General features: G+C 39.9%; 1 protein-coding gene across 2 annotated transcripts in view; it reads right to left on the reverse strand.

The window, feature by feature from the left end:
* Window positions 1-12,575, reverse strand: part of LOC105155055 (uncharacterized) — a 556,628-nt gene that overhangs the window by 22,712 nt on the left and 521,341 nt on the right. For both annotated transcript variants that reach the window (XR_015545556.1, XM_087407517.1), the window contains exon 10: window positions 9,985-10,052. Coding sequence is in view for 1 of the 2 variants with exons in the window: in XM_087407517.1 (XP_087263643.1) it covers window positions 9,985-10,052 (68 nt within the window). In the remaining variant the exon portion in view is untranslated. The remainder of the gene's footprint in view (window positions 1-9,984; window positions 10,053-12,575) is intronic.

Below are 12,575 nucleotides of genomic sequence, written 5' to 3' on the forward strand. Positions count from 1 at the left end.
TTTTCTTTCGATTGTAAGCTGCAACACGATCAAATCTCGCGCAAAACTCTGACACTACAGACACTCAAATATATTCTCAAGTCGCAAATGCAAATCAAGTGACTCTTAGCGCAAGTCAAACAATAATACGATTGCCCATGATTTCTCTGCCAACGTTCAGCAGAAATTATAAGCAGTGGCAACAATTTTGTGACATTCAAAGTGTTAGTTCACGACAATGTTCAATTAGATTCAGTTCAGAAATTCCACTATTTAAAATCCTCATTCTCAGGCTCTACTGCTCAGGTAATGCATTCATTAAAACGATCAATGAAAATTATTTTGCACTCAAATTATTAATTTGGAGACTTGCCTCCAAGGCACTCTGTAATCGTCCTCTCTGACAGGCTTGATCGCCTCTCGAAGAGAATGTTGGCGACGTTGAATGAGGGGGTCAGAGGAGGCCCCAGACCTACACGCAGACAAGCTCCCGCCAAAGTTGGTGCAGACGGGATGGAATAGATTGGACCTTCTCCCCACCGTCCACTTCCACACAGGAATTCTAGGCCCTGGACTAACCTCGGAAGTCCCAATCTCTGGATTGGCCACTGGAGGGGGAGGGAGAGGTATGAGAGCTAGTCTCCGTGTCAGAGGCGGTGAGACCTGTACAGGAGACGTTCATGACACTAGACCTCCCCAAAGGTAATTAAGATAAAATTTGTTCCTGCATAATCGGGCGAAACGTGGTTGCCTAATAGGTATTGTCACTGAGTCATGTCGGGCCCCCGAGAACAATCCCTATTGGGATGATTCGACTGGCTCGGCGGCAGTGACTTGGAAGGAAGCCACCACATTCCAATGTGTCTTACTCTAAAGAGATGAGTGGTGGGCTGCAGCAGAATGGAGGCGCGTGATGATTATATACCTCCAACCTCAGCTGGATGGGGATGTACTTCCTATTTCGACTCGAATTGGCGGAGTTCGAGGCCCACTTGGACACGTTAGAGAGATTCGCCCGAAAACACCTTCCCCATCCATTATCGTCGTGGGGGACTTTAACGCATGGTCTTCAACTTAGGGATCCAGAAGATTGAACCCCCGCGGCGAGTATTTGGAAGAGTTGGCTCTCTGGCTCGGCCTGGTGAACATTGGGTCGAGAAGTATCTGCGTCCGCTCTCAGGATGAGTCTATTATGGACCTCATCTGGATGTCGTCGATGGCCGCGGGTATAATAGAGAGGTGATGGGTCGAAGATACCGGAACAACGTTGAATCACGATATGATAGTGTTTGCTCTCTGGTTAATGGTCCCCCCTGAAAAGTACACCTCTCCCCCAGGGATGCGATAACTCCCAGGCCGCGTTGAATATTTAAAAAGTTCAACGCAGACCTTCTGATGATGACAATTAAGTTGGAAATCTCCAATTGCGGGCACCGAAACAGCCGCCGTGATGAAGTCGCGGAGCAGCTAGCTGGCCTAATGACTTGGGCGTGCGACGTGGCCATGCTCCGGGCGAGGCAGTTTGTCATCAAGGCGGCATATAGATGGACGGAGAAGATCGCTGAGTTGCGGCGTTCTTCTGTACGGATCAGACGTAAGTTCTAACGGGCTCGCCGCCGAGAGGACGACGCCCGCATCGGGATGGCGCATCAAGAACTCCGCAATGCTTGCAAAGCAGATCGCCATCAAGAGGTCGAAAGAGCGAGCCTGAGAGAGGGGGGCACCTCCAGAATTTGGAGAGGAACCTCGTGGAGGGTGCTCATATAAAATTGTTTTGGACAAACTTAAACATGCGGCACTTCCAGTAACGGAGATCCTTGAACTCTCTTGGCCCGGAGTTGGTCCTCGGGAAGATAATTAATATCTCCCACCAGGCAGGTTAAAGTGTCTTCCTACAATGGCCCATTACAGGGGTGGACCGAAGAATTCCGAGCCACGACCCAGATAAAGGCGGCAGCTAGGAAGCTTGGGGGCGTGGCGAAAGCCCCCGGATGGAGTCTCTGGCAGGATTTGGTCCCTTGCCATGGAAAAGCTCCCCGCGTTTAGGTGGTCCTGACGGACTCTTTGAGGGCAGGCCGGTTCCCCTCCCGATGGAAGAGGGCCAATTTCATTCTCTTGCGAAAAGGAGAGAAATCAGCAGATTTTCCATCAGTCTATCAAGCTGATCTGTCGGGATGGAAAAGCTATTCGAGAGAATTACAGCTTCCCGGATCGTCCAGCAGCTGTCCCGAGATAGTGGTCTCAACTTGCACAAGATCAATACAGGTTCCGAGAGGGAATTGACAATTAACGCGATCTTACGCGTTCGTTTCCTTTCGGAGCAGATCGTGCAGAGGGGGGGAGGAAGTGGAGTCGCGATAGTCGTGTCGCTTGACATTGTAAATGCGTTTAATTTCCCCTGAGCGATGATCGGAAGAGCAGCACATCGGCTTTCTCGATTACTTCCGCAAAGTCTTGAAGGATTACTTTTGGGAAATTTATTTCACCGATCGGCTTGACTGATCGGGTCGATTATCGTGCAGGAATCCGCAGGGGTCGGTAATCGGGGATTTCCTGTGAAACTTCATGTACAGCGGGATTCTGCGCGCTCCCTTACCCGTTGGCTGCAGCTTAGTTTACCACGTAGACGATACCTTGATTGTGATCGGCGGGGATATGTGAGAGGCTGTCGAAAAAGCAGAGGAGGCGATAGCCAGAATGATGCGCAGAATTTAGAAGACAGGCTTGGAGGTGATTCTCCAAAAGACAAAGGCTCTCTTTTTTTATAAGAGAATTTTTGAGGAGCCGCTACCAATGGAGATCTCGGTGGGGACGACGCGTCCGGGTCAGTTTTACCCAAGTATCTCGTGCTGAATAGCGGAGGTTCGTGCCTCATTTTGAGACTATCACTCCCAGACCTAGCAAGATGACTTCGTTCAATCGGATCTTGCACAATCTCAGCGGTTTAAGCGTCAAAGTTAGGCGCTTATACGTGAACGTGGTGCAATCGGTGATCTTGTACGGGTCATCGGTGTGCCGAGAGATAGTGAGGAATAAATTGAGAGGAACGCATTGCGCGTATGATGGCATCTGTACAGCGTAAATTAGCAGTGAGAATGATCCGGGCCTAATCGCATCATTGGCGGTAACTGCCTCGGGGACGTGCCGCCCCCCCCCCCATTCATCTCATCGTCAACGAGTGTGTCGAAATATCGACACATTCGGCGGATGAAGGAGGATAAGACCAATGAAGGCGATCGATATGAAGAACGCGAAAGAAGAATAACCCTGCTTGCCCCGGCCACTGAACCATTGAGGCAATCCAGCCATGTCTCAAGCAGTGGACCTAATCCGGGGCGGACTGTCTTTCCATACGTGCAGATACTTTCTAGACACGAGTACTTTAAAGAGTTGCTACATATAAACAGGGAGAAGACATTCTGGTTATTATGATGTCAGGGTGGATACAGTGCTCCACACATTAACATAATGTCGAGCATGGCACGTGGAGTGCCGTATCTTGATTAAGAAGATAGGCGACCTGTCTCTCCCGACTATTATCCAAAAGATGGTTGGGAGGGAGGGGGGGAAGAACTCCCCAGGAGGCGGTTTCTCTTCCTTCTGCGACAATGTAATGCGGCAGGAGGAGGCCGAAAGAGAATGACAAGGAGAGGGTTGGGCCCTTTTCCCAACTTCGCAGGGAGGGAGGGAAGGGAGTCGTGGGTTTCCAATAGAAATAGGGTTCCGACAGCAACAATACTAAGTTCTCACCGGTGACCCAAGAGCGTGATTGGAAGAGGAGATTATCGATCCCCCGCGACAAGATGGCTAAATTTGCAAAAGCGATGGCATCTACTGACGCCACAGACTGAGAGCTGAAAAAATGCCGATCGGTTCCCGGCTCTTCCTTATCTAATCTCTGTCAGACGGCAGCGGTAGGGTTTTTAATGAGTATGCTTGAATCACTTTTTCGGGGGAGGACAAGGGCATCAAATCCCACACTCTAGGTTAGACCAATTCCGAGGGTGACTTTTCCTTCATGGTGAGATGGTCTTCTTTGGGTGACCCTTAAAAAGAATCAGAAGATTTTTCCCCTAAAAAAAAAGATTTAAAACGAATTGTATAACATCAAGGACGAAGTCTTCGTTAACTCATGTGCCTCTTATTTCTGAAAAACTACGGAAAGCAATGATTGTATTCCTGAAATTGCATCAACAAGAAGCATTCGCCAAAGATACACGATTTTTAGTGAGAAAAAGAAATAGACTCAGCAACAGCAAAATCTTTGCACTCAATTCTATCATTGATTGAGATGGACTACTTCGCGTGATCGATTGCAAAACGCACCATTAACTTATGCCCAAAAACATCCCATCCTTTTGTCCTCTCATTAACAGATTTCATCATTTGAGATCAACATTTGAATCATTTTCATATTGGTTCACCAATTGCTCTTAACCACGCTTCGTGAAAATTACTGGATAATTCGTGCAAGAAATGTGGTAAAACACGTACTTAATAAATGTGTTCTATATTTTTGAATATATCCTCACACTTGAATAGTCCGGTACAAAAAATGAGGGACTTGCCAGCGTGTAGAATTACTCCAGAGCGTTTAAGTACCGGGGTTGACTAACGGACCATTCAGTATTAAGATCTCAAGAAACAAATCAGGCAAGGCCTATTTATATTTCTTTGTCTGTATAGCTACAAAAACCATATGCATAGAATTAGTATCAGACTTTGCAATCACGTCCAATGGAGAACACGTTTGTGGTTGCGAGCTCCTCATCGCTAAGATGAAGATCTAGGGGGTAACAGAATCCAGCAACCAGTGGTAAATGTTCATTCTTATTACAATAACATAGACAATGATAAAATAATAGGCATTTTGTTGTTAATCAGTATTATGGATACTAAGAATAATATATTTTCTTTATGATAGCTCAATTTTTGGTTTTGTTTGGACGACTACGCTCGGAGATTATATATTATGTATACACACACACACACACACACACACACACATACACACACACAGAATGATTCAGAAAAACCCTTGCACAGATGTGTTCCTGGATGAATTCTAAGACTTTCCTTTACGAAGATTTTATCTGATGCTTACTTTTTGAGTTATTAAAGGATAAAGCGAATCACAGGTCGCATATAGAAGATAAGCAGAAGCGACACTCACTGTCTGACGCGAACAACCATAAAGGGCATTGTAATCAGCTGTTTAAGGACATAGAATTATTCTGTCTCACATAATAAACGCTCATACATGCGCGCGCTCACACTGACACACACACACACACACACACTCTCTTTCTTTCTCTCTCTCTCTCTCTCTCTCTCTCTCTCTCTGTCTCTCTCTCTCTTTGTCTCTATTACTTACCTTGGAGAGATTCACTGTCTTCATACCGTCGTTTCTTGATAAATAAAATTCACCCGAGTTGAAATTTTGCTTTTAATTTAAATCATAATTTTAGGACGTATGTCTCTAGATTTACAATAGATTCTAATCTAATGAATTGAGCATCTACGTTGAGCCTAATGGCTCATTATCAGTTATTGGAAAATTTCTTATTTTTAGGTTCAAAAGAAGTTTTCTGAACAGAAGTTGTAGATTAAGTAATATTATAAAAAAAGATTCTATTTGATTGTTCAAGTACCAAAACAGGTTTATAAGGTTTAATTGAAGTTGGAAAAGTTTCAAAGTAGGATTAAAATCTTGACTCGCGTCACAACCGTGAAGAAGCAATACGAAGACTTTTCACGTTTCCATGTGACAAATTTACGTTTCAAGCAATGAAACAAGAGTTTGTTTTTCTTTTAAAAGTAGTATCTGAAGAACTGTAATACTTTCATTACTGATTTACTCGCCCATTTGATCGATACCCGAGTCGATACCACAAGAACGATTTACGAAGAACAATTTACTAACTATTCTATCGGTTATTATTAATTAGTACCGATTAATTATTAACTCGAAATCGTTAGAAATAAGAAACGTTATATATAACATACACACATATACAACTCAACATGATCCGACACAAAGTCTGAGCTCAATGACAACAATCAAGCAGATTAGGTTAGGTTAGGTTTTACAGAATTAAGAGTAACATAATAGAAATCATTTATCGGCCGCTTGTAATTGTTGGTAAGTCAGACTGCAACTAGAGGCTACATTGGTTACAACATGCTATAAAAGCAGGCATTATTGGTTCATTTAACATTACGAATGTATGTTTCGAGATAATTCACGCGCTGAATCGTAAGGCTCGTTCGCGTCACAGCATGTTCTAGCATGCTCCAACGTGCACCAACAGGTTTCTGTCATAACTTCTATTCATTTTGACGGGCCCATTAGAACAAATTTTACGATTCAGCGTGTGAATAATCTCGAAGCACACATTCGTAATGTTGAATAAACTAATAATGCCTTGTAGCCAATGTCAGATTATCAATCGTGTCAATTATCACAATTACTTTTGGCAATGTTTATTAATATTAAATAATTTAGAATTATTCAATTTTAAAATTAAATTTAATATTAATTTAAAAATTAAATTTCATTTTTTAAATTTAATTATTTACGAATTAAAATAATTTTCCTCAAAATGAAATATTTGGTTATCTTAAAAAGACTAGATTAACTATTAATTGTTCTGAAAAGAACAATTTTCGGATATCTTGATCTTCTTTTTCATAGTAAATGCTCGAAGTGTCTATCGTCCATTGTGACGCAAGCTCTCATTGTAGCCCAACTCAATAAATTTATCTTTCCATAAAATCTGATAGATTTTCTGTCAGAAATTGTACATATGATGCGCCATTTAGCCTCCTTTCTGGAGGATTACTGAGCCTAATATTTTTATTCCATAATCCCAGCCCCCATATTCAATTTCCAATATTGAATTTAGAAATTTCTGAGCCGCATCACTCGCGGATTCTTGTCGTCCTATATGTGCATATTATGCAAGTTCAGAACTCCTTCTCATGTAAACAGCGATTCATCACTAAATATTACATAAAAATTCTGGATCTTCAGTTCTTCTGAGGAAATTCTCGCAAAACATTTTCCTCCGAGGATAGTCTTCTTCTCGTAGTTGCACGCTACTCTAATGGTAGGCAATTTTTCGTCTTTCAAAATTCGTATAATCAAATATGATAATCCGTGCTGTCGAACAATGTCTCGAATACTGGTTTCTGATTCTTGCTCAACGGCAGAAATGTTTCCATATTTCGTACATTTCTTGCATAACACTGCCTACCGGCGTCTTTTTTCTTTGGCAGGACGCTTTCGGTTTCGTACAACCTTTTCACTGCTTCGAGTATAACGCTGGTATGTGGACGTCTTACTCTATTTGAATACAGCTCTATGTATCTTCTTGCAGCAACGTAATATTGCCAATGACACTCATCGAGTGCCTTGAGCATATCATAATATTCTTCGTTATTGTACACTGCCATTTCTTGATCCTTCACTTCTATAATATTCAAGGGATTATTGATTTACGGATCAATCAATCCCCCGTATTTATCCAATCTTCGCGGGATGTCGCGCTTTTCCATCCTCAGCGACCAATCTGCGTCGCGGTGCATAGCGCGACCTCCCGCAAAGATCGGATAAATACGGGGGATCAATCCGTAAATCAATAATCTCTCGAGCATCGTAGAAGCGAAGGATCAAATTGGGTAGTATTAAGATTAGTTATTACGTTAGAATAAAAATTAATGAATATTAAAATTATCGTAACTCCTTCTGGTAAAACCACGGTCGTAACGTGGAACTTAGAGTCAGAGACGACTGAGAACAACGAAATACGGAATAAAGCGAGAACGAGTGCTCCTTCGTTTTTAGGAGATCAAAAAACGATAGTGACCGTAACACTTAAAGCAATTGGATCGATATTATGTACGCGGAAGTGTGTTTTCGGTCACAACTTTACGATTGAAATGTTAAATGCGCTTAAAAGATTTGTACCTCGACGAGGAAAATGCGATTCCATTTTGTCAGATAATGGCAAGAATTTTATCGGAGTTAGAAATGTATTACAACAAATCGGTGAATTCCTATCACATCCTGAACATCAGGCGAATGTTATTGACTTTGCATCTAAAGAAAATTTCATGGAAGTTTATTCCATCACATTTCTTTCACATGGGAGGTTTATGGAAAATGCGAATGTAAAGATTGTAAAAACTCATCTTAAGACTGTAATCAACGATACGTTATTGTCATTCAAAGAATTGTACACCGTCCTTACTCAGCATGAGGCGATATTAAATTCTCGTCCGTTGAGCAATGCTCCAGATAAATTGGGAATTTTAATACCTGGGCATTTTTTAATAGAAGCATCCCTTCTTGTGGTACCAGAAGAATCAGTACTTGACATGCCTACAAATCGAATTAATTGCTATCAGCTGTTATCGCAACTCCAGCAATCATTTTAGAAGCGTTGGTCAAAGGAGTACGTTATCCAGATGCAATAACATACGAAATGGAAGCTACTGCAGATAACTGCTGTACGTAATGACGAGGTAGAAATTGATAGATTAGCGTTAATCCGCGATAAAACCCTACTCCTCCTAAGATGGCGTATGAGTAGGATTTGTGAGTTACATCCTAGTTCTGATGAGTAAAAATAGTATAAGAGAAGATATATATGTTATCAATCGCCTGAAATGTTATGTACTAGCATATATATCTTATATTTTTTCGGTTCAAGCTCATCTCCGTTGCGCCTAAAAAATTTTTTTTTATTTACGTTATAATTCTGTTCTTACAATTATATTTAACTCAATGCAGTTTCTGTAAACCACATCGATGTTATTACATTGTTGTTATGTATGTTGAAGTGATACTTCCTGGCCGGAATGTACGAAATTTTGAGCAAATTTGTGTCGTTTCTTTCCGAACGCCTGTGGTCACGCCTACAGTTAATGTTTGCAGCGCTAATATTATGTTTCGAGGCAACGGGAGGAGAAAGGATAATACTAAGCGAGACATATCATCAGCTACACCGTAAAAAAATAAAATTAAAGTTCTCAAAATCGTTCGGTGTCATTAATTTCAACGGGTATCAATCTGAATCCCACCCAGTCTGTCAAACGGGAAGACTTAAAACCAGAATCACAGAATATCAAAACTATATGAAAAAAACACGCTCACTCGGTCAGTCATAATCGAACATAGAGTACAAGGGGGTCAGGAATTCATGTGGGAAAATGTTACCATTTTAGATGAAAAACCTTATTACACAAAATGATTAATTTAAGAAATGTTATTTAAAACATAAAGAAATACAAACTTACAAACAGACACTAAAAATTTCCATAAAGCCTATCATCGACAAATTGTAACTCTGTAAGGCTCGAATCGTTAGTCAGTGACAGATATTTGTAACATGTAGAGCCGTGAACTATACAACATTAGTTTAATTTATAAAATAAAACTCAGTGAGTGCTCAACTTATTCATTTTTAATTGAATAAACACTAAGATCTAACATTTTATTATATTTCAACACACTGATTAAGACACAATTAATAAACACGAAATATTGCACAACAACACCTACAACGCTTGTGGTGAGTAATATTCATTTCAATGGTAAATTATCATTCATCTCATTTATATTCAGTTCAATATAGTGTTTCGATTTTCTCATCGATTGAGAGAGAGAATCATACAGCGTTGTAAGGAAATCCATTAATCGCGTTGCGGAGATATATCAGAAATAATGACAAATAACAGACATAAGTAACGCAATTGTACATCAATGCAGAATTAATAAATGCAAACATATACCATTGTCGTCGGAATCTCTGAAGAAGGCCCAAAGAAGAACAAAATCATGTTAGAAATATTATAAATGAATCATAAAATACGATAAATCAATTATAGAAAATAATTATCACGCGTTATTTATCGTGCTTGACTCCTATGCTATTATATCATTTTTAATTTGAATTGAAAAAAGTCATTATTATTTACATTAACCTATTATTTTATATTGACCTAAATAAACCCTTTGTTGTTCCGATGCCACCAATCGACTGAAGAATTTGTCCATCATGATTGAATATCTATACAAAAAGATTGTATTTTATTTACAATATTTATTAGTACAACAATAATAACGCAATGCAAGACAAATTTATAATTTTTGTACATACTTAATTTATCGAAATATATAGGGTTACCCATCGATCTCGAAAAATGCACATCGTACAAAAACTGTGTCATATTAAAAATATTATGTTTGTAGGAGTCATAAGATGGTGCTATCGATTCCATCGTAGTAGAGATGGAATCGGAATTTCCTAATCAGAGTTTGACCACCTTAAGTTGCCGCCATTTTTCATCAAAATTGTGAGAGAGAAAAATCAGAAAAGTGTTCTCTCACTTCATTTCTATAGTAGCGCTGCTACAGTTGCAGTTCTATAGAAACGCTCTATAAACTTCATAGTTTTTGACAAACATTCTTGCACGTTCAGGCGACTAGTTGGCGATTAAAATTTAAAGAAACGTAAAAATTGAGTTGTGTATAATCATAAATATTACGATAGCAAATCCATGGCCATGCATCATGCATTTAAAGAAAATGCATAATGTATTTTCATTATGCATTTAAATGGATGAAACGTGTCGGATCAATCATAAACCAGAGAGAAGGTGGTCAGATTCTGATTAAAGGTCTCTCATCATAAATGACGCGTCGTATTCTGACGTGCTGATGTAAACCCACAGAAAAAATTTCTACATTCAATGCTATTATTCCTCGATCTAGAATAAAATAAAGTCGATATAGAGCCAATCGTATTTATTCTTCAAAAAACAAATAAATATTATATATTACATATATTATTTATAACATAAATATTATTTATTTCAAATAAATGATAAGTATATTTTAAAAATATATTATCAAGAAAATATTCTTTGTAAAGATAATCGTTACTAAAATAATGAAGAATAAAAATTTAGCACTAGAATAATATTTTGTTACATGTATGTACACAAATAATAATCGGCGCGCACAGAGCAACTCATTTTCCAAAAAGTTAACGTCTCTTATGTCTCTCCCATTAGGTGTGGCGGGAGAAAGAAGAGACCGATCAGAAAGTTGTCACAAGAGTGTGATTTTAAAAAGTGCGAGAGAGAGAGAGAGAGAGAGAGAGAGAGAGAGAGAGAGAGAGAGAGGAAATGTCTTAAATCATTAACTGATTATTACATACGACTCGATTTGCTATTACTCCTGTCCACACGTTTATCGCTCACTGATACTGGAATGCACTTTGTCGAACAGCATACGGATTTTTTACTGCTCGTAATAAATTATTATGGAAGTTGAACACGCCATTCAGTGTGAAAGTTGCTTCGTCCGTCCACAGAATGCGATCGAGAAGGACATTCCGCCGACGCTCATTTCGCCGACAGTTAATATTTCTTAAAAACAACGAGGACATTTTATAAAAATAATAAAAGTACACAGAAACAGATGCATGGCTCTTCATCTTGCGCAAAAAGCATATTTCGGAAGAAATCAAGTGCACGTGCGACACAACGCACGCTGTGAGTTTTATTTGAACGCTTACAGAATATATTCTCTTCTCAACTTCCACGCAAACACACATTTTTGCTCCAGCGTGTCGCCGAGATTGCAACGTTGATCCCAAAAACATCGAAACTATCTAAAAATAACAGTCTCATCTTGTTTTTGCTCAGGAAATCGTTCCGCGTAGAGACAAATGACACCACACGAGAGCGTTCATTTGTTATCAGCTTCATTTGTTTTTTCACAACGATCTATCGTTCAATCATACAGTGTCTTAATGTGCGTTCGCCCCAGGATATTGTGTTTATTTCAAGAAAATGGCAAATTATAGTGTTCAGGAACACACCGATATAGCTATTATGTACGATGTAGCCGGAGAAAACGCTCTTGCTGCCGTTCATCTCTACACATAACGATTTCCTGAGCGCGAACAACAACCCGATGCGTACATTATATTGAGAAGTGTTCGAGAAGTTTTCGGGAAATGGGATCAGTGTTGCTAAATCAGCACTACGCTGGAGCAAAAATGCGTCTTTGCGTGGAAGTTGAGGATAGAATTCTGCAAGAATTCGAAAAGAACGCCAGGAACAGCGTGCGTTATATCGCTCATACGCTTGGTCTCCCCCGAAATGCGGTGCACGATGGTCTATGTTGCAACCGACTGTATCATTTCCAACGGGTACAGCAATTTCTTGCGTTAGATGAAGAGCATCTGTTTCTGTAAAGGTATTTTTATTATTTTTACAAAATGTCCTTGTTGTTTTTAAGAAATATTAACTGTCGACAAAATGAAGATAGGATTGCTCGCGCAGCATCGGCAGAATTTCCTTCTCCCCGACCGCATCCTGTGGACGGATAAAGCAACTTTCACACTGAATGGCGTGTTCAACTTCCATAATAATTTATTACGAGCAGTAAAAAATCCGCACGCTGTTCGACAAAGTGCATTCCAGTATCAGTGAGCGATAAACGTGTGGACAGGAGTAATAGCAAATCGAGTCGTATGTAATAATCAGTTAATGATTTAAGACATTTCCTCTCTCTCTCTCTC

This window comes from Acromyrmex echinatior, chromosome 7 (genome assembly GCF_024713525.1).
Source record: "Acromyrmex echinatior isolate Ae372 chromosome 7, ASM2471352v2, whole genome shotgun sequence".
Classification (NCBI taxonomy): domain Eukaryota; kingdom Metazoa; phylum Arthropoda; class Insecta; order Hymenoptera; family Formicidae; genus Acromyrmex; species Acromyrmex echinatior.